Raw genomic sequence first — 23,811 nt, 5'->3', positions numbered from 1 at the left:
CATGTTATGTGTGTACTGTATGTAATTAATACTTAGCTTTGACATGCTACATAGTGAATTTAACCGAAGTAACTTCAAAATTTGAGGAAGTTGGTAAGAGTGAAAATACTCTGTAAACTTTTTAACTTCTGCTTTCTTAGTTTTAAGCTTATGAATCTTTTTTGCAGGCAAATAATATTAACTAAACATGGCTTCATAATCTATTCCATGTATGCTAAACCATGAACATGAATAATGTATATTTTGATGTATCATAGCATTAACACAATGTAGTCTGTCATTTTGAGTGATATTTATGAACAGGTTTTTGTTTTTTTCTGTATGTCAGTGCCATAAGACAACAGTGCATCTAAAAACCATGCTAAAACTTCTGGTGGGATATGATATTTTTGGATACAGACATATAACTAGTTCTGTGTTTTGGTAAGACAACATCTCTCTCTAATGCTGTATTGGTATTAGGAGTGTTTAGTGGAAAGTTGTCTTAAATATATTGAAGCTATTTTGGGGGTGTTGATAATCCTTTAGAGTAGCAGATAACAAGTTAGGCATATGATAAACCATTCATATGTAACACATAGATACTTTTTCAAAGATTCATCTTTTTTGAGAGCCTCTATGCAGGAATTTCCACCAGTATTTGAGAAGTTTTTAGCTAATTTGATGTAATGTAAAATCTCAGGGGTGTGAAGGCAAGAGGAAAAAAATTCCTCCTTCACCTTTGAACTGTACAAATGAGAATTTATAAAGGCAACAATAATGGCATGACATCTGTGACATTTTTTTTTTTTTTTAAAGCAGAAATAAGTGTAATACAGACCCTATGGAGCCAGGAATGTAATGTCTGTATATACAGCTAAATGTTTCTAAGGGCAATTGTGTAAACCAGGGCAACCTACACCAAACACCCCAGACCCACCAGCCCAGAATGACTGCATCCCAGCTGCCAACTGCTGCAGGTGCATCACCAGTACTGTGTGCCTGAGCTGTGGACATTGCTTAGAGAACTGCCAGAGCACCAGCCCACCAACATGCCAAACAGCACTGTTCTAGCAAATTTTTTGCACCATAGATGACTGAATGACATGGCCAGGCATTTTCTCAGACTAATTAAATTTCCTAATATAAATATGGCCAGTACTTCCCTCTTCTCTGAGCTACATTTAAACATTTTTGTTAATAGAAATTTATCAGAGAGTTTCTGAAATAATATTTGTACCATTCTGTAGTTGCTGTCTTTCCATTAAACTTTAATTATCCTTAGTGAATCCATAGGTGCACATACATGGGGTGTGTGTCTGTATAGATGGGCTCAGTGTTGTATATGGATATGCATAATATATATTTTTCTTAGTTTTCAAACAATTTTATTTTCTTTTCAGTGGGATGCCATAACTGAAATGGATGAACACAATCGTCCCATTCATACTTATCAGGTGTGTAACGTGATGGAACCAAACCAAAACAACTGGCTTCAAACAAACTGGATCTCCCGTGATGCTGCACAGAAAATTTATGTGGAAATGAAGTTTACCCTGAGGGACTGCAACAGTATTCCATGGGTACTGGGGACCTGCAAGGAAACTTTCAATCTCTACTACATGGAGTCGGATGAGTCCCATGGAGTAAAATTCAAGCCAAACCAGTACACTAAAATTGATACTATTGCAGCTGATGAGAGCTTTACCCAGATGGACTTGGGTGACCGCATTCTTAAACTCAACACGGAAGTTCGTGAGGTTGGGCCGATAAACAAGAAAGGATTCTATCTCGCTTTTCAGGACATTGGAGCATGCATTGCTTTGGTGTCAGTCCGTGTTTATTACAAGAAGTGCCCTTTCACAGTCCGTAATTTGGCTATGTTTCCTGATACTATTCCAAGGGTTGATTCTTCCTCTTTGGTGGAAGTACGAGGCTCCTGTGTGAAGAGTGCTGAGGAGCGTGACACTCCAAAATTGTATTGTGGAGCAGATGGGGATTGGCTTGTGCCTCTAGGACGATGCATCTGCAGTGTAGGATATGAAGAAGTTGATGGTTCCTGCCATGGTAAGAAAATATTGTTTGATTTATTATTTTTTTTTAAAAAATTTAAACAAAAAAGTCATGATATTCTATGCACAGCAAATAGTTCGTGTATATTGGAAATACTGCATCACATTTTCAAGGAATGCCTCTTGTCCAGAAATGAGCAAGGCCATATTGAGTCATGATATTGTGGATTTCTAAGAAAACATTTAGTTACTAAAGTTGACCTTCATTTCATCTAACTGTAGGTGCCCACAATGTGCATGTGTGTGGACAAGCTAGTTGCCCCGACTCCTTCTGTAGGGACAGATAATATATGTATTATCTAGGTACCTGGAGATAAGTATAGGCTTTGGAGCAGGATTCCTCTAACACATTTGAGGTATCTAGCACAGGGTGAGATGAGCAGTGACTTAAAAAAAATAACTTTTTTCCCCTCCATATGCCTAAGAAGGAATCTAGTCATAGAATCATAAAATCATTCAGGTTGGAAAAGACCTTTAAGATTGAGTCTGACTGTAAACCTAACACTGCCATGTCCACCACTAAACCATGTCCCCAAGTGCCACCCCTACAGGTCTTTTAAATACCTCCAGGGATGGTGACTCAACCACCTCCCTGGGGAACCTCTTCCAGTGCTTGACAATCCTTTTGGTGAAGACATTTTTCCTAATAGCCAATCTAAACCTCCTGTGGTGCAACTTGAGGCCATTTCCTCTTGTCCTGTTACTTGGGAGAAGAGACCGACACGCACACACACCCCTGCCTACCACCTCCTTCCTGTCAGGCAGTTGCAGGGAGCCATGAGGTCTCCCCTGAGCCTCCTCCTCTCCAGGCTGAACACCCCCAGCTCCCTCAGCCACCCCCCATCAGGCTGGCTCTCCAGACCCTTCCCCAGCTCCGTTGCCCATCTCTGGACATGTTCCAGCACCTCCGTGTCTGTCTTGTAGGGAGGGCCCAGAGCTGAACCTGTCTGAGGAGCGGCCTCACCAGTACAGGGGGGTGATCCCTGCCTGGTCCTGCTGGCCATACAACCTCTGATACAAGCCAGGATGCTGTTGGCCTTCTGGGCCACCTGGGCACACTGCTGGCTCACGGTCAATTAACTCATACTCAGACCATTCCTGTAAGCACATAAAGACAAAGGGGTTGGTTTCACCTTAAGAGGTAACGTCATTATCCATGCTTCTGTAAAAAAACCAAAGGGGGTTAAATGCCACCATGAATAACATGCATATTAATGTAGTAGAAAATCAGTAGGTATCAAGTTCAATTAGAGACTCTTGAGGCCCTATTCAGAGTTAATGCAAAAGATTAAAATCTGAAGTGCTCAAAATGGTTTAATTACAATAATATAAGTAATGCTGTATCTCTAGTATTGTTTTTTCACTAAGACTAATGTACAAATACAGATTGTGAAGTAGGTGTCAGTACATCAGTTAGTTGCTGAATGTTGTTTGCCACCTTCTTGTATCTAAAGAACTGTCTCTCTGAGGATAGCTGCGCTTGGTGGTTTCAAGAATCTTGCTGAAACTGCACTTTGTGCTGGTATCTATAGAACAATATAACAGTACCTTGTCACTATGACAGCAAATTAAAGATATTTCAAATCAAGGTTTCAACTTGGAGGTGACTACAAAGGGAAATTTATTTTATTCCCTTATCAACCTCTCACTTTCATAGGAAGGACAGTGAACACCTGCAGGAGCAAAAGCCATGTCTTCTGTGCAATGCAAGTGTTCCTTAATACTCTCAATGCCACTTTTTAAAGCGTGGTTGCATTTGTGTCTTTGTGAGAACTGGATTTCATGTACGAATGGTAAAATTCAGATTACTTTAACTTTTGTGCTGTTCAGAACATTAATATGTTGCTAAAACTTTGTAAATGCTGTGGTATACTTGAGTAAAGCCCAGGACTCTGCGCTTTTGTGGATTCAGTTTGAGACTACTATCCATGGAGAGAGTGTGCATGTGTAGACTTTATTTTCCACCTGCCAGGACTGCTGGATAGGTGACTCTTACTTAATCTTAAAAGGCATGCATCTTTTCGTACTGCACAGTTTCTTAGTTGTTTTGATGACATCAGAAAGAGTTACTAAAGGATATATGTACTTTGCGTGTTCTACTCTACGTTGTTTAAATGACTTGAGAATAAGGTACTCTTTCTGCAGTAATAATTGTAAAGAAAGCCTCAGTAGTCACCAAGATACCAGGCTACTTTGGTTTTACATCTGTTTTGTAGCAATGAGGAGAAAGAGTCCGTATCCATAAATTACTCAAGTGACACTGCTATTGCCTGAGTATTTTGCTCAAGAGCTCCTCAGGTTTTTTGGTGTTAGGGAAGCTGCACAGCAACCTTGGCTAATGTGAAGTATTAAAAGCACGTTATGTGTTGTAATCAGAAAAGGAAGTTTGCTTTGATCTTGCTGGCAGTAGTGGGGAGGGGGTAGACAGGAGGAGAAGAGAAGCCGCTACACCTTAGTCTATTAAGAAGACGTGAGATATATTTATACGATCTTCGTGTTTTCTAGATCCCTCCCCCAAATCCCTACCCAAAGGTGTCTTGTCCCTCCCATTCCACTGCTGGAATTAGAAATCTGTGTCTTGGAAGTATGTGATGCCATTCTTTCAGTGCTGCTTGTAGACATATTTTGTAACATATTCAAAACTGATAAATTTATTCTGCATGAAAATAACTTTCAAAATAATTTTGTATTTTGAAATCTGCTCTGGTAAGTGATTAGGTGGTGGGCAATATTTGCTAATACTTCAGTGTATTTTTCCTACTTTCAAATGGTGTCAAACTTTAAATTACACACCGGCACACGGCTCAGTGGGGAATAATAAGCTCTTCATGGAAAACATGTCTTATCTGTCACAGAATGTAAAAAATAAATTTCTATTTTGATATCTGTAGAGATACACACTCTCTATTTCAGGAAGCACTAAATGGCATAAGGAATGATACTCTGTTGTTGTCATTGCTCCTAGTTTCACAAAGCAGCAAGAATGGGAATAAAAAAATTCTTTGATCAGTTTTACGACTGCTGTTAAAATCATAGGGAGGCAAGTAAAGTAGATTTTGGCAGTTGAAAATAACCTAACTGGCAATGCTTCAGTTAATTCAATGTATAACGGTTTTACGCACATCTATCTCTGTCTGTCAGTCTATCAGTATTCTGTATCCATTGTATGTGCTTTTAAAAGCATCATTTCAGAATGAAAGTGTATGAGAATAATTCATAACCAGATTAAAATATCCATACTTATTAAACGTATACCCCAATGCATCTAGAACTGTTCAGAGGCACATTGATAGATAATTTTTCATTCATTTCAGGACTGTCTTCCTTTTCTGAAGTCAGAGGGGAAAAGTAACATTGATTGCAAGAGGTTCAGAGTTATTTGTGTGGTGCTTTTTTTTTTTTTTTTTAATGGCATAATCTTAAATATAGCATCTTCTCTGAATGGATTGTGTAAATAGACTGTTGCTCTGTGATTTGAATCTACATTCAAGATTATTTTTTTTCCCTCAGTGTCCTGAAATAGCAGCAGTGTTCACATATTCTTCTGTTTCTTTAGGTATTAGTAAACCAATTGGTACCAATAATGTGGCAATGCTAATCATAAATGGCTTTAATATGAAGTACTTGGTTTGCTGAATCATTTATACCAGCCCCATTCACAAATTACAGCATAGAAGGAGGAGATGCTGCACAGGGTTCTACTGAACATCAGTTAAAAGTAGCAAGTGCAATGTCATATCTTCTCTGAATGTCAGTTCAAGACAAGAGTTGTGCTAAATTTAAAAAATGTGTAACATATACAGACCATGTGAGGGCTTTAAGTGATTTTTTTTATTATTATTTTTTCACAGAAAGAAACAATCATAACAAGAAACACTATAAAAACTTAAGTACAAATGTTCAGTTCTTTTTAGGTATGATATAATAAAACTTGGATGACTGTTTACTGAAGTCTAGCTTTTTAATGATTTACCAAAAATTGTGAGTATTACTCGAGGTTAGCAATTAATTGCAGAGAAAAATTCAACTATGTATAGCAAATACTAATTTATAATCATTTCAGGATTTATTTTAGTTTTAACCAAACATAATGCAGAAGTGTATTTTAACTGTTACAAGATGATTGCTCTTGAGGAATATTCTCAGGAACCCACCCCCCAAAGGGTTGAAGAAGTTTTTAAAATGTAAACCAACAGGCATTGACATTCACCTGTTTATTTTAAATAAAACAAATACAAATAAATAAGAAGTAGGAATGTAAATTTCAAATTCTATGATCTTGAGTTGGCTGAAGGAGACTTCCAAGGGATACCAATGTCTGAATGCACCGAGCATATGTTTAATTGAACAAACCCTTCTTTCTGTTATTCATTACTCAAATTTGTGGTAATGTTTTCGTGTTAAGATTTTTACCTTGGCAATCTATCTTCAGCCATTTCATCTGAGTCAATTGGAAGATGTTTTCATTTTGCAAATATGAACTAACCTCGTCCTCATATGTATACCTATAGCATGTCATTTTTGCTGGGAAACCAAGAAGTTAGTATTATATTCATGCTTTAGTTACCTGTCTGCTGTCATGAAAGCAGAAAAAGGAGAAAAAAATATCCAACCACCACCCCATGCATTGGAACAGCAAGCTTTCTAATAGTTACAGGGATAAATTTTGTGTACACTTCTTTTGGGTTTTTCTCCGAGGTACTGATTTACTCATGGTTTGTTTTTGTTTTTTTGTTTGGTGTTTGTTTTGTTTTGTTTTGCCAGTCCGTAGGCACTGAAGGAAGATCTGTAAATGAAAAGTGCAAGAAGGTTTGGACTACCAAAAAGGGACAAAATAAGATTAAATTTAAATTTCAAAGACTGCAAATTATCTGTTTAAGAGAAAAACTTTCCACCACAGAGTCCCTCCTGCAGCAGAGCTGGAACAGTTCTCTTGTGCTGGAGCAGATCCCTACAAGAAAGGGTACAATTCCCTGCCCACTCTTTTGGATAGCCAGCAGCAGGAAATTTGTCAGAGGTGCTGAATGAGTGGAGGACTGAGAAGCTCCACTGACGGTGCTTTCTTTGTTGTGTGATGGGACAGGTGCAGAAGGTCCTGGGACTTCTGCAGCTCTGTGGTTGCATGAGTTGGTACGATCTGTCTCCTTGACCACCACAAGTGATTTTTCTTGTGGATGGAACTTCAGTAAGTTCCTTTTTCCTTTCAAAATATAGGGCAGACAAGTAAGAAGAATGATAATGCAAACTTACCAGTTTAAAGAAAAAAAAACAAACCAAACCCTAATTGAAGCCTCATTTCCCCCTGAAACCAAAGCCTTTCAATTTCCTCCTCTTGTTTTCAATTTCCTTCTTTTTAAGTGCAACCTCACAGTGAGCCCACCTCAAAGCTCGTCATTGCAGCGTGCACATGCAATGTTGTGCCAGAAAGCCAGTGCCGATTTGTGAAGGAGCAGGAGGGAGGTAGGTGGGAGCATGCATAGAGGTAGCACCAGAGGTGGCATGAAGGTTAGGAGGAGTGGTTACGTATGACCATAGACCCATCAGTATCAACTCCAAGGTTATTCTTCGCTATCCTTTGTTCCCTCTGCACCACTACACGGCGTGTTGTGCTTAGCAGGCATCCCTTGACAACGTTCCCAAGAGCAGGGAGGATGGAAAGGCTACACAACTCACTGAATTCTTCCCCTTTCTTGAGTGTCAGAGAGTACAGTTGTCTATCACAATCTTTTCTGCGCTGATCTCTTATGGAGTTAATGTAAATGGTTTTGTTGTTTCTGAAATAGTATTTTTAACTTATTATCCAACTCAAAAAATTATTAAGTAGTTGCATTATTTCTTTAAAGTAAACAGCCGTATCATTTATTGGAATTTGTAGCAAATTCCTGAATATGCAAGTGCTGTGGAAGGGGCTGATGCTATTTTCCTGTGCTTAAATGATGGTTTATTATTTTATAATTATTATTATTTTATATAATTTATGTGAGTCTGAAGAGCTTTAGACTTCACAGTTTTCAATGGTAGTACTTAGACCTTTTGTGACTATCAGTGATGTGTATTTTCCACTAAAAACCCTACTTTCTAGCCTATGTAAGGCTGCACAACATCTGTGAGCACTCACCACTTATTTTAACTTGAATTCTGAACATGGATAAAACAGCATTGTGGTTTGATATTTCCAAATCCAGTTTTTAGCTTGAACCACTAAATAAATGTTTTTAGTACAATCCAAGATAATACATGAAAAAAAATAGGAATCCCAGATAATAGCAGATCGTAGGTAACGGTATAGAAAAGCAATTGATAATGACTTGTTCAAATTTTTTAAATATACTTAACCACATGTAACTGTTAGCATGCTGCAAAAAATAAGACTTGATATGAACTCAAGAACTGTATACATTAGAGTATATATTTACAGTAGATTAAAATTTAAATGACTGTTGTAGGTGGACGTTGCAGATGCTTCTGGTAGCATTTTTACGTTCATACATAGTAGTTTTAATTACTAAATGCCAGGTCATGTGCCAAGCTATTTTGTGTTGTGTCTTTCTTTCATTTTCACTGCCCACTTTCCACTTGCATGTAGAGAGCTCTTTTGTCCTGAAAGGCTTGCATTTAGTGTGAATTAAAAATAACATTGTTACCTAGCTGAAGTAGGAGGAAAATTGTATGGTGGACCAAGTGAAATTAATGTGATATTATTTACTATCAGAGATGAATTTTTAGTGAGCTGGACCAGTATGAGGTGATCTGACTTTGTTGTATTTCACTTTGCCTTTTTCTCAACACTTAGATTTTATGGCTTTTATATTTCTTCAAAATTACATGTTTGTGCCTTTTCTTATACACTGGGTACCAGTCTGGATCCTGCAAAGCTTCTGAAGATACGCATGGTTTTGTTTCTGGGTTGATTTGTTCTGTTTGTTTTTTTAAAACTGTATGATTTGATATTTTATTTTCATTGTCTTAAACTGAGGATATTTCTTAAATTTATTACAGAAAATTTTTCATTCATGGTTTACTGCAACAGTGTCAGGTGCCCTTAGGTGCTTACTTAATTCCTGTCTTCAATGAGTGCCTGAGTTAGGAGCCAGAAGAATCTCAATACCGTATAAATTCATGTTGTAGCTCACACCCAACCCTTTTACTTAATCTATTGCCATCTGCAGATTTGTTGAGCTTGATAAATCATAATGTAGTAAAGTCAATATAACAGCTGGAAAGGGGTGCTGCTTCAGAAGTGAGGATTTAAAAGACAGGCAAAAAACTTTTTATTTGATTTTACGTTCAAGGAAACAACATTGATAGTAAATGGCCACAAGTTGTTTGCACACTGTCTTGTCACATACTGACTTACATTGCCTTATTTAGAGCAAATAAGTAACGTTACAATAGCCACCATTACCTGGATTCAAGAATATTTCACTCTAAAAATTCAAATTAAAGCCTTGATTTTTCTAGCTGCATCTGAATAAATTATGCATATGTAGGAAACTCATTGTTTGCTAACTGAATTAATCCTGGGAAATTACTGGGTCTTCTTTTCATACTGAAATGTGCATTGAAATACAGCATTTGGTTTGAAACCTACTCTGACAGTGGAACAAGGAAGCCAGCTTAAGTTAAATAGCAAGTTTCAAACTGAAAAACTGTCACCATTTTGTTTGTCCACATAGATCTGAAATTTCAGAAGCAAAAGCATGCTGTTTACACAGAGATGTCTCGTCTCAGGTTTTGTGTTAGTTTGTACTGTTGGGTATTGACCCTACCAAGTATCCTTGATAAACAGGAAACAAAAGTTGTCAAAGGGACCACAGTGATCGATCTTGTTGTTGCATATGACTTGTCAAATCATGCCACTATATTACCATTAGCAGCAGCCCATAGTAAATCACAATTACTTGTTCTTTCTGTGTTGGAAGAAGTACATTGGTGATGGTTGTGTGTAAAACTTGTAATACTGCTGGGAACAAATTGTTTAAGTTTTATAAAATGCACGTATACATACAAATGTATTTGTATATCTACTCATTTCTCTATAGAATAAGTACATTAACTGTTGTTTGAGTTGTGGTTTTAACTTGCTGTGCAGGTTTCTCAGCTACTTCAGTATCTTCCCATCTGCCCCATCCATTAGACTCATGTGTGACGCCTATCCCCATGGCAGTGTCAGCAGTGGAGCTGGGTCCTGGGATTGCAACACAGGGGATGATAACAGTTTAGGTCCACAGACTCTGACACTGTAGGTGTGAAGGGGCTGGGGCATGTAGCCCAAGGGCTCGCAAGGGCATCTTCTGCTGTGCTACGTCTGTGAAGTGCCAGAGTAGGGGAACAAGAACAAAGTCTGTAGGTCTCATTTACAGATCTTTTGTAAATCTGTATGCAGATGGATTTCTCTATATAAAACAAGGTTCTGTCTTCCAACAGTAATAATCTAGTTGTAATCGAATACTTGGTCATGCCCTATTCTTGGTGTGCCTGTCCCAAATTACTCTTGTATTGGTAAAAATGGAGATAACATAAAGACTGGCAGGTTGTTTGCTGTAGTACGGCAAGAGGTGAAGAAGGAAGGCACTAACCTGTGTTACTGTCTTGTGTTCCTTGCTGTGAGGGGATTTGGCCTCAAAACATATGTCTCATGCTAGAGAGACTAACAGGAATGATGCCTTTCTGGTCTTGGGTAATACAGCTTTTTCTTGCTTGCCACAACTTTTTTTTTTCTCTTTTCCTTGTTCTGGGAGTCAGTAGCTAAAGCTTGAGTTCAAACACTTCAGATTAATTTGACTTGGAAAACGTTCATTGCACTTTACACATGATCAACCTTAACTGTTTCAGCAATCAAATATATTGAACATAGGTGAGTTTTGCTTGAGCGAAAACCTTGGCCTGCTGTATTTAATGGGTGTAAAAGTTCAGCGTTGGTTGCTTGTATCTCATTACAGCTGTAGGAGGCTTTCTTCCAGCTGCACGGGAAGTGTGATGGGCTTTTCTTATGATTGCGTATTTTTGTTAGCATATAGGTTTCCTCAGTATGCTGAAAAATGTACGTCTTTATGAGTTCTGAATAGGTCTTGTTTGACAAACACGTGGAGGAGAATAAAACAATCATGGTTCACTTATAAAGACCTAATAACATTGGCTGAATACAAAATGCCTTCTATTAGGCATTCAATTAATTGAAAGTTTTGAAAAAGAAATACTTTGAGGAAGCTGTGGCTTACAAACTTGGCCACTAATTGGGCAAAGAAACTCTGTGTACAGCACGATGATGTAAAAATCATGTCTTAAGGACATCCATAGCCACGTGTTGCAGCAAAGTAACAGTTCTGGCTTAATAGGGTTTTGATATATTTATCACTGTGGAAGTTCAGTTTCTGGAATGTTTGTTCATCATTGATGACTTGTGGTGGGGCCCTGAATAAATAAATATAAGCTCAGAAAAAAATTGTGCTCACTGAAAGTTTCCAAGATTTTACACTGCAATAGGCTGTGGATTTTTTTTTAATGATAAGAAATTTCACTTAAATATTAACACTTTATGAAAATATGTATACTTATATAATGTTCAGAGAATTCTGGCTTGGAAATTCTCAGAATCTAGGAATTAGATTTTTATTTTTTAAAAGTTTTTTCTCATGCCACTGCTGAGCACAAGGACTTTAATTCATAGTTTGAAATAATTGAAACCTTTTAGAATATCATTATTATTTCAATATAGATAATGTCCCTTTGAGAACTCGTAAAGTTGAGCTCCAAAATCTGGAGATAATCACCAGTACTTCCTCCAAGGCAAGTTATTAATTGGCAACACATTCACAAATAAACCATAAAACAGTTTCTGTAATGGAACTGTTCTTGTAGAGATTTCCCATCACTTTATTCAGTCAATTATTAAAGCATTTATGCTGAGAAATGTAATTTCAAAAGCAATCAATACAGGGTTTCCTTCTGCGTAGTGTAACCTAGGAATCACAAGCAGGAGTGCAGTAACTGTGCAAAGACGTTTCTGACAAAGTTTGTCTTGAATACAAAATTTATATAAACATGTATTAGTACTTAAAAACTTTAACTATATTTGCTTTTTGTAACTCTGCAAAAATGCGAGATGAGATTTGCTTTAGCCAACTGACTCATCCTTTTCTTCCTAAAGCTTAAGGCTGAAAATAATATCAAAAGCGGTTGTTTTACACTGCAAGATTGACATAGACTATAAAGTCATTCCAAGTCATGAACTAACTACTAGATTTCAAGGTCAGTGGTGTTTAAAAGATTTTCCGAAATTACCCCCACCAAAATCTGTCATGTTAGAGGCATTATTTGAGCAAAGCAGTTTGGAGGCTACTTGTGAGCTTAAGCTCTTGCCAAATGAAAGGAGGGAGGAAAGGATGGCAAATGCAGTACTGTTAGCTGCAGGATTTATGACTGACACTTTTGTATAAAAGAGGGAGAGGAAGGAAAATTCCCGTGAAGGCTGAGATGCCAGTTACAGATTTTTCTGTCCTCAGCAATTTAGGTTGGGGTTTGTACCATGATGCTTCTTGAAGGGGGCAGAAGTTTGACTGTGATTACAGTTCCTCCCTATGCAAAACCACATCCCTGGCAGCGTATTGCCTTGCAGCACTGCTTGAGTAAAGCGTGTCCTGGAGCTGCTTCGGGGTCAGAAAGCAAGGGCTCTGCGTCGCTCCCTGACCTCTGTCATGTGCAGGAAGCTCAATGCCTTCAGCTTGATGGATGTGCCGGTGACGGGCGGTTCTCCACTGGGGCTTGCAGCACCCAGCTTGCAGCTTTCAAGAGAAGTGGTGCAGGTGGGTGCCTTTTGAAGGCTGTGGCAGGTCTCTTGGCAAGAAGAGAGGATCAGTAACAGGAACTTCGAAAGGTTAGCTGCTATGGATGCCAAACTCTGAAAAGGAAGATACTTCTTTTGGGTCTGTAGTGCCATAATGCTTTAGTGCTTTACTCTTTTGTGGGGAGCTGGAAGACCTGTACTGGGAGCTGAGCTGGGCAGGTGGCATTGAGTGCTCACTTGCAGAACCGTTTCGCCTTGGCACCTGGTACTAATATAAAAAGGAAATACAACTGAACATCTGATACAGTTTAGAGATGCTGTTCTATTTAGTTTTTTCTAAGCATCTTTCCCTGCCCTGATGTACCTATGATAGCCTTACAAAAGTGGTATTGCCACCTTTGTAAGGTTAAAAAAAACTAAAAAAAAGAAGGTGGTTTATTACATCACTATTATTAGTTATTGTTATTTATTGACCTACTTGTAGAATTTTCCTGCTTGCTAGGTGTCTCAGTCCCCATATGTGTGCACTCTGAACAAACGTGGTTGTACTTCTACCAGTACTTCTAATTGGCTCTTATGGTTGTACTGCTCTTCCAGCATCAGTCTTGCTGGGGTTTATGTAAGCATTTTAAAGTTTATATCTCTCAAAGCTTTGTGTCTATCTCTGCTTTCATATCATATAACAGACTTCTTCAAATAATTAATTTAAATATTCAAGAGACACACACAAGGCATTTTGTACAGTTCTATGCAATGTTGCAAACATTTAAAAACAAACAAGGAAACCCTACAACACCACCTGAAGAGAGAAAATCACAGAAACTTACTGTTCATAATTTTATTATGATACATAACAAGTGAATTTTATCCAGAGAACTCATTTGCTGGTAAATCTTTGGAAGATTCTGGTGACAAGTTTACATGTATATCCTAAAGATCTTACTTTCATTTTCCTTTTAAATATGTCACTTCTAGAAAGTTTTCTGTTAAGACTTTCCATGGGATTTTTTTGATTAAAAGATTAATACTTCCAAAGTTATACAGAACTAAAGAAATAATTCTCATGCTGATCAGTGGTTAAACTTGAATGTAGGATTTGAAGGGTCGAACTGAATACAGTGAATATATTTCTTGTGTGCAAACTATCTTTTCAGTAGGTATCTAGTTGTGTAGACTAAAATTTCCATGAAGCTGGAATGTATTTATGTTCTTTTTCTACTGTACTTCAGCCTACTCTAAGCAGTGGATGCATCTAAGTTGCTTTCAAGCAAAAAGGTTGTATTTGATTGAGTGCGTTTCTCTGCAATTTTCCCCATTGTTGTTTGAGTTCCGTCTTTATATGACTTTTTTCTTACGACCTGTTTCTGCTACTCATACCTTATTTTCTACTTGCTTTTATGTAAGAAAAAAAAAATCCCCCCAAAAGCAATTACATAACAAAAAAATGGTCCTTTAATGTTCTGTGCTTCTAATAGTGTGCCAGGAAGCTGAGTTTGTAAAAGTGGAATAATTGATTTCTTGTTGCTTGAGGACTACATGTTTCTTTATTCTCTTACATATTTCTAAGACAAAACTGTTTTCTAAATGTAAAAATTGTTTGACTTGTCAGCATGAGAAGACTAGGCTATTATATTGGTAGAATTTTAAAAAAGTTATTACCAAAGATAACCCACATGTTTCAATATCCAGACCGTATGTTCCAGTGCTGAACTTTGATGTCCAACTGCACAGGGTAGTTCTGTGGGGTTTTAGAGGAACTTAGGTGTTCGTTAGGTGTTTAGTGCCTACAGCAAGGGTATGGAAGAAAATACAGCTTATAGAATTTAAAGGTAATTCTTACTGGTTGCTGGATATTACAGATTCCTGACAGGTTTATGCAGTTGATATTTTGTTATATGGGTTTTAAATAGTGCCATGACAGGTGATGGATGGTTCACAGCAGCTTCTTAATAATCATTTGAATTCACGTATCCTGCATCAATTGCAGCCACGGTGAAAAGTGGCTTTGAGTGAGTTGTGGAGCCAAACTCCACTGGAGCAGCCCCCAGGGCTTCTCTCACAGGAGCCTTCTCTGCTGCTGGGGGTCTCCCATGTCGTGCCCCTTCCTTAGCTCCTTCTCAGAGGTTGCCAGCAACTGGTCACTGCTCCCTGCATTTCCTCACCAGCAGCTCAGGGAGAGTCTGCAGTCCCATGGTGGTTTAGCTAACATGCAGAAAGTCCTTTTCTTGAAGGGTTTTGGGGGATATTTTTGGTTTGGTCTGGTCCTGTCATGTGTTGTCCTCCCTACACACACACACACACACCCCTCAATTTTTCTTTTAGGAGCCCCATCAAATCGCAAAAGAATATTCCACAGGGAAGAATCTTGAGTTCACAAGAGGTGGCTGACCCGGTGACGGTGGTCTTTTGGACAGTAATTTCTGTGAATCTCTCTGTCCCATAAATTAAATACCTTGGCAAAGGTAGATGATCCTTGGGAACCAATGCACTGCAATAAGCTTGTGCTGTTCTAGGGATATGTCTGCTAACAGTGGAATAAATTATGTAAAATAGGTCTCGTACCTACCAGTGAAACATCTAACAGAGTCAAGGACTGCACTTGAAATGCCTGTCTTTAAAGAAGTGTTGCTTCAAAGGGATAATGATCAAAGCATAAATACATTCCCAAAGGATGTGGAAATGTATGCATGGAGAGATTATACTCCAAATGCTAACAATGAATGTTTAGTTATTTGGTATCTGGCTGTTATATAATAATAGTTATGTATGTGAAATGTCTTAATTTCGCTGTGGCAGATTGATGGTATTCCCAGATGTTAAATATTTCAAAGCTTATCTTACATATATTCATAAACAAGATGAAAGTGTTAATTCTAATTAAAATGATGCACAGTTCAGTAGCAGCCCTAATAAAGTCCCTGTGGAACTATAAATTTCATAGCAATATATCTTCTGTGCAGAGTCCAAAATTCAGATTTCAATTTTACTGTAAACCAATCTTCAAGGAAAAACTGAGTAGTCAAGATAAAAAAGCAATGAAAAATCATATTCAAAAGTCATTTGAATGTGTGCAGTATTTTACATATCAGTATCTACATGTATTGGTAATTTAGGCAAGAAGCAGGGTGGGGGAACACCTCCCAAACTTGGTAAGTATTCCAGTGGCTTGAAGTATTTATTTCACTTAGTGAATATGATCTTAAAGGCCATATTTGCCATCATATTCACAGAATCCCAGACTGGTCAGGGTGGGAAGGGACCTCTGGGCATCATCCAGTCCACCCCCCTGCTAAAGCAGGGGCACCTGGAGCAGGTTGCACAGAGTCACATCCAGGTGGGTTCTCAATGTCCCCAGAGAAGGAGACCCCACAGCCTCCCCGGGCAGCCTGTGCCAGGGTCTGTCACCCTCAGGGTAAAGATGTTCTTCCTCATGTTCAGATGGAGCTTCCTGGGCTGCGGTTTCTGCCCGTTGCCCCTCGGCCTGTCGCTGGGCACCACTGAGAAGAGCCTGGCCCCAGCCTCCTGACACTCGCCCTTGAGATGTTTGTGGACATTGGTAAGATCCCCCTCAGCCTTCTCTGCCCCAGGCTGAACAGCCCCAGCTCCCCCAGCCTTTCCTCATAAGGGAGACGGGCCCGTCCCCTCATCACCTCGGTAGCCCCCGCTGGCTCCTCTCCAGCAGTTCCCTGTCTCTCTCGACCTGGGGAGCCCAGCAGTGGACCCAGCACCCCAGATTCAGCCTTGGCAGGGCAGCATAGACAGGGGAGGGTCACGTCACCTCCCTTGACCTGCTGGCTGTGCTCCTCCTAATGCCCCCCAGGATCCCATTGGCCTTCTTGGCCACGTGGGCACACTGCTGGCCCACGGGCAATTTGCTGCAGTTACAATTTTGTTTCCAAAATTTTGTTTGCAAATGTGCAATTTGCCTTTTACAATTTTGTTTGCAATTATTTTAAAGCAACATTTGAGAAACCATGATTTTCAAATGTAATGCACTTTAATACTAAACCACTGTGTTGTGGAGAAGCCTTGTACTCCATGTGTATGTTCAAGATGCTTTAACAGGGATAGCAAGAATTTACTGTTCAATCATTGGGATATTGGAGACTGGAATAATAGTTAAAGATTCAAAAGTCTTTGTTACTCAGAATAAATTTTCCACCACGTTTAACAGAAAATGTAAAAGAAGCTACAAAGTCGCGCCAAGCCAGGAGGCAGTAAAGGCCCTGGGGAGAGACCTGGGGGAATGCCTGAAGACATGGCTAGTTTGTAACATTTAGGATGCCAGAAAAGGCAAAACCCAGAGTAGGAGGGATATGTAAATTTTCTTTTCAAATCAGAATAAGGAATCTTTGACTCACAGTGAATGAATAATATATTTGATTACCTCTGCATGTGCTTCTCTTTGTAAACTATGCATTGTTATCATTTTATATATTTATCTCAGTTTAAAATTATATAGATAATTACCATAATTAACAGGTCATGAGACACCGTGTTAATAAGAGAATTTGAGTTTGCCAGATTTATTTTTCAATTCTCAGTAAAAATCGGGATTCTCTTCAACTGTTCAAAGGAAAGCTCAGGACAGGAGGGGGGGGGGCAAAATTTAAATTGATCAGAAAGCTACTTTTTTCCTTCTACATTAGGCATTTTAAAATGCTTCCCTTGAGAAACATGAAGTATCCTTAACGATGCAAAATTTAAAATAAATAGAAAAAAATATTATGGATTGTGACTGCAGTATAGAAAATTCAAAACTCTTTTGAGTGGCTTTTGGATATCTTGATATTGTTGGATCCTCTTTTTTTTAATAATTATTTTACCACAACCATGCAAAATGTTTCACTTTTGTCAGGAAATCATATTCTAATCACTCACAAGTGATTAATATCTGGGGCTTGAAGGGTTAATTTTTTAAAGTATTTTACTTTTCATGTATTGATGTATATTGACTTGAATTGTGTGGGCTACACTGCTTTGTGTAACTTGATAAGGTGACTAAAGTTTTGAAATAAAATTTCATGTGTGAAAGTTGTTAACGTTTGCTGAAATTCCAAATATTTAGTGAAAAGTCCCAACAGAAACCATTGTGTTTCTCTGAAAAACAAATGAACGGGGAGAGCAGAAAAGAAAGAAATCTGTTCACATCCTTAATGTCCTTAAGGAAATGGCCGCAATGTTGACCAAGTCCTGTTACAGAGAGGTTTTTTTCAGTGCTCTGACCAGGATGGCTCCTGGTCAGTCTGTGGGAAACTTGCTAAACTTCACTGGATTTTTCCCTTTGATGAATGGCTAATATAAGCCATATTAGCTGGAAAAAAAACAACACAAATGTTTTCTTGAGTTAATGTGTGTGTATATATATATATTTATATAAGTTAATCTGAATTTTGCTAGTGCAAAATGCAGATCAGCATGCAGTGTATGTTTGTAGACCCTGGCAAGACTGTTAGGGTGGAAGTAGAGCAACAGTTCCAGATTACTGCCGTTCTCACCCTTCTCTTCTACACAATTAATGTATCAGGGAATTATTAGTGATTGTTTACCAACCTGTTAACTGCCACCAAATTCTGCAATCATGTCTGTCAGGTTTTATTACCAATTTTAGAATAAAAAACAGAAAAGGAGGGAAGAAATTATTCACAGTTTTAGCCAAACAATTGTTTTAGATGAGCCTGAGCTTCAGAGAACTCTCCAAAACCTTTCTTTTCAGTAAAGAGCTTTCATCCTAGCCTGAATGAAATACAACTGCCCTGTCTAAGAAAACAGTCCCACTCATAACCTAAGAAATTTTCTTTCGGAACTCTGGAAATGTGGGGAAAGATAACTTGCTATCCTTATTTATTCTGGATAGCTACATCTGTTGCTATGCATGGCAGCAGAGGACATTAAAACAGTTGAATGCAAATCTCTCTTCTACAGCTGCATCACTATAAATTATGCCGTAACAGAACAGAATAAAGTAAATAATAGTGGTAAACGTGGAGTGGAATAATGGGATCAGGTATAACTCATGCTGTTTGATCACAACTGAAAGGCATCCAAGAAATACTTTGTTGAAAGGTAGCCTTGGACAGGCCAAATGCTTTCTCTCTTACCAACTTTGTGTGGTGGTGGTAGGTAAACTGTGACCTTTTAAGGCTTTCTACAGTAAGTAATTACAACACAAAAATTGATTACTGATGTATTAGTAGCTTTGAAACCTAGGCTTTAATCCGATAGCAGGCGTGAGGTGGTATAGGGCCATGTGAAGCAAGCTGAGTATTTCTTTCAAGTAAGACATGACATAGACTTGCAAATAAATTATTGAAGTATACTTATTCTGGTCTGTGTGTTCTTAAGGGATCTTTTAGAGATTTTAGTGATAAACTGAAAACCATGCCAATTACATCTTCCAGAGTTTTTCTGAAATGCTTCTTTTGAACAATTATTAAAAGCTGGGGACCATTCAGTACGTGTATCCAACTGGGAAACCTGCAACATCCAACGTGACTTTAGCTGAAATTAGTAGGAACTTTTCATTTTCAGACTCCAGGATTAGTCATGTTTGCTATGGCAGCAAGAACATGCTAACATACATTCACTCAAGAACAAACTCAGATACTGACGTGCATGCCCTCTTTAATAAATACATATTTGAGGGAAGGGTCTTCAGTTTGTGGAGAATGAGTGTGTTGTGAGTGGATTCTTCTCACTAATCAGGCTAGCAGACTTCATTGTGCTGTCTTCTGTTGCTGGAGCTGGTTTTCTAATACAGTAATTGGGATGAAACTAAGGATAAGCCAACATCATTTTGCCAAGTCCTTTACTACATCAACTTTTAAAACATCTTTCTTATTCTTTACCATTTATGTTAGAGTTTAAGACTCATATTTGGATCCTGTAGTGCTGTGTACATATGAAAATACTACATGCCAAAGTCAGAATTTTCAGTATCAGGCCTTCAGTATTTAATCGAACCTGACAGGCTTTTTGTATCATTTTGGGAGTGGGGCAATGATGCAGTTGAGGAATGGTGAGTAAAGTTTCAAAAGTAAAATAGTGGCGAACTTCCATTAAGGTCAGGCAAACCAGAATCAAGTCGGTGGTTGACCTAAGTAACTGTTAATACTTGTGTACAAATATAACCAGAAAAAAATCTAGTTGTCAACTTTTTAACTGTTAAATACTTTTATAGGCTCCGGTCAGAGGGAGGGCAATGCTTACAGGGATCAGCAGACACAACGACCTCCATAATTCTCCATTAGCTTGATTTAATACTTCTGCAGCAGTTCATACGCTTTGTTGGGTTGGGTGTGTTTTAAGTATAAATGAGCCATATACGAAGCAAAGTTGTAGGAAAAATGTATTCTAACAGTTCAGGCTGGTTTATGCCAGTTCAGGCTGGTTTATGCCAGTTCAGGCTGGTTTATGCTAGCAATCTGACATTTACATGCAGATGTATTATCATGGCATTTTAAAACTTAGAACTAACTTTGTATTTAAATCTTAAAAAAGCCGTAATGCAAACTACTGTGAAAGGAAAAACCTGCATAAACTGAATCCATCCTCTAAAGGAAGAGGTGGCTTGCCTAAATGAGAATAAATTTTAAAACTATCCACTCATGTTCCAGTTAGCTGTAGCAAAAGGAGTAATCATAATATAAATAAAACCGCCCCTGCAAATAATTGTGGAATTGCTCTCTGTGGACATATTTTTGTTGTTTTAAAAATACAGGTCATGCTAATCACCACAGCTACAGAGAGAAATAATGTTGGGTTTTTTTTAAACAGTAAACATAAAAACGTTGTTTGCAAGCTGTCTGCTGATAAAATTATATGCCTTAATAAAATATATTGCCTAGTCTAATGAGCCAAAAACTAACCACATCACTTTAAAAGGCAGTGTTGAGATTGCTCTTACCCTGCGAGTGTTGAATAAATTTGTGTGACAATACTGTAGGGGAAAAAGTTCTGAAGAAGAAATATTCTTTCATACCGTACCACTCTTGTACCAGTGCCTAGATGGCACTGGTTTTGTACACATCTCCTGGTAGTACATTTGAGAAATCCATGTCCACGATGCAGCAGTCGCATAGCCCTCCCCTGTGTGCCCACCCGGTGGAGGCAGGTGGGGGGACCAGGGCCTGGGTGCTGGGAGATGCTCCCTGGCAAACAGTGTCTTGCTGCAGTCGTGTCCGGGTGTTTGATGGGAATAGCTGTATTTGAATTATTCCTTCTGCTCCTTGCCATAACGGTGGCATGAGGAGCTGAATCACAGCTCCCACAGGAGAGTGGTGTGGGCACAGCTGCTCCTGCCTCCCGGGAGCAGCCTCTGAGAGAAACCCTCCTTCCACGGGAGCAGACCGAGGTTCCACCTTGGAAAGACCAGGAGGGAACTAGCACATGTGACGGGGACGGCCAAGGGCCCAGAAGTGAGATGGACAACTAAGTTACTTTAAGGTGTCGATGCACCTCTTGTTCATTTACCAAGCAAGGTCTGCAAGGACTTCGAGCCAGCCCTGAAGTCTTCGCTGGTATATTCCATCAGACATGACTGGTTAGCATCTCTGGTCCCCAAATCCCGGTAGTAGCGACTGTTAATTATGGTACTGACTCTTTTACGTGAAGTTACTTCTCCGTAGCTAGCAACTACTGTGTTGTAAATGTATCGTGAAGGCTGTAATTTGCTGATCAGAAAGAAGAGCTTCCACACTGTGGATAAAATACTAATTTAAAATGCTTAGAGTATTGTTTGTTTGTTTGTTTTTTCTGAAGTAGTATCTAGTCTAGTAGCAATAAAAATAGTTTAATTTGTAAGGAATAGCAAGCAATGTTGGAATCTACTGGACAGCAATATTTACAGTTCACAGAAAAGGAATTGTACATAATTAAAAAAAAAAAGGAGTTTCTTTCAAGAGAACCTATAAAACTGTTATCTTTGTTTCTGATTTATAGATTTTCCTAGTCTGTAGGAATAAATTAGGTAAACCTGGAAGAAATGAAGGTGCAGTAGCTATAAAACAACCTATTGATTTTTGACTAAATCTCTGTCTTTGGTAATTTTTACAGTTGCCTGCATCCAAAAAACCACACAGTGTAGTTACTAGAGAAGCAATGTAAGTAATTGGTATTTGATGGGCTCTTTACACCTGTACCTTATCCCTCTTTAGCTAAATGCATCAGCAGAGCAATTTAACCTGAAACTCAGGGACAAGAGCACAATGAAACTTTTATGTTATTTCATAAGTGAGTAATAATAATAGTAAATATATTAATGTTGTGTTTATTTTTGGCTTTAACTGCTGGAACATCAGTCCTTTTACTTTCTGCAGTTCTTTGTTTTCGATTTCTGAAGGGTGTGGGGTTGTGCTTTCTTGTTTGTTGGGGCTTTTTTGTTTGAGTTTTTTGGTTTTGTTTGTTTTTCAAGAGGACTACAGCAGGGATATAAAACACGGGCTTTTTTAGAAACAAATGCTTACAATAGCTGTCATTACTGTGAAAATTCTATGATAAAGCTATTAAAATAATAATAGGAAACCCTTTTTCTCAAAAAAGACTTGTAGCTGAGAGAAATGCATGACCTCAGTTCCACTGTGAACTATTAGATGTGGCAGGTATCTTGAAAAAGGGATAACTTGAGAAAAATCTTGAAGTATTTTTCTTCTGCATTAGATCTCTGTGCTGGTGCTGGTCGGAGAAGGTAATGAATCCTTAAGAAAATAAAAAATCAGTACCCTGTGCAGTTTGAGTATATTAAATACAAGGGAAGTGAGTGGGGTAGTTTTGGTTTTTACCATCTTGGTGATCCTGCTTTAATACTCTGTTAAAATCATCAGGTAAAAGACAGTATTCTTTAACCCTTGCTACAGTGCTTGAAGTAATTTTTTTATTATTATTGGTTCTGAAACGTTACTGTATAGCTGTACTCTGAGCTTCATGGGGCATTCATTCTGCATCCAGACTCTATACTGTGTCATGGTGGAAAATAGGCGATACTGTTTTTTCACATTGGAAAAGAGATTGAGCATATCTGAAAACCCTTCTGGCTTCACTGCAGAGTTACAACAAGCACTTTCATATTAGCAACTATTTGTGAGATTAAAAAAAAAAAAAAAAAAGGCACAGGTGAGTGAATGTATTTTATTTATTAGCAGCATCCCTGAGATATTTCACTCTCCTTTTACTCTTTGCATTTGAATATTTTCAGGCCATTACATTTCAAAACGTAACGCTTCCCTCAGGAAAGTGTTGTGGCAGAACTTGCCATAGTCAGTATTCATAATGCATCTGCCAAGGAGTGTTTATATCTCTTCTCCCTCAGGTTGTGTGATGCTCCCCTTCTGAGGGGATGTCTGCTGGTCAGTGTATTTCTCATTCTTTCAGAACAAGCATTTGCATATCAAAGGCCTGATATGAGTAAACATACTTTATACTTCCATCTGTCATTCTCTTCCCATTGAGACACAAAATAAGAACAGCATAGCAAGCAAGAGGCTTATTGTTTTTTTGTGTCCTTTAATTCTATACCATTTTGCTCTGAACTGTGAAGAATGCCTGAATACAGTTTCCTGTATCTGCGTTTCTTTCTGTTAAGGTCTTCTGGTTGAAGCTCTAATAAAATCAGTACTCTTTGTAGAAGTGGTACTTCTGAGGAAAAGAACAGAACACCTTCCTCCTTAATTTCTTATCTCTGTAATTTCTAATACTTAAAAAGTAACAAAGAAATCAGAATGTCCTCAGTCTTTCTCCATTAATAAAAATTTAACTCTAAATTTGCAGGAAGGTAAAAGACACATAGTATTCCTTAATACTCTTTTCTAAAGTGGTAATAATTCCTTGTTATCTATTGAAAACGAGGACAGGTTTTGTTTTCATGTTTCAGTTCTTTTGCCCTAGTTTTCAGTAGAAATTTTTCTTTGTAATTTCAAGGAATGAGTTTGTTCAGAAGCTGGTATATAAGAGTGTGTTAGGGATTGCCAGCAGAAATTG

The 23,811-nt window shown here is 38.2% G+C and overlaps 1 protein-coding gene and 1 long non-coding RNA gene across 6 annotated transcripts in view; both read left to right on the top strand.

The window, feature by feature from the left end:
* EPHA6 (EPH receptor A6) overlaps positions 1-23,811 on the top strand; it is a 564,169-nt gene that overhangs the window by 166,599 nt on the left and 373,759 nt on the right. For all 5 annotated transcript variants that reach the window (XM_080374572.1, XM_080374573.1, XM_080374576.1 and 2 more), the window contains one exon: positions 1,383-2,046. In XM_080374572.1, coding sequence (XP_080230698.1) covers positions 1,383-2,046 — 664 coding nt within the window. The remainder of the gene's footprint in view (positions 1-1,382; positions 2,047-23,811) is intronic.
* LOC308058601 lies at positions 2,791-23,547 on the top strand. The gene is made up of 2 exons (XR_013925908.1): positions 2,791-20,202; positions 20,243-23,547. It is a non-coding gene; the product is annotated as an uncharacterized lncRNA (long non-coding RNA).

This window comes from Falco punctatus (genome assembly GCF_963210335.1).
Source record: "Falco punctatus genome assembly, chromosome: 2".
NCBI lineage: Eukaryota > Metazoa > Chordata > Aves > Falconiformes > Falconidae > Falco > Falco punctatus.
This window is presented reverse-complemented; position numbering and strand designations above follow the sequence as displayed.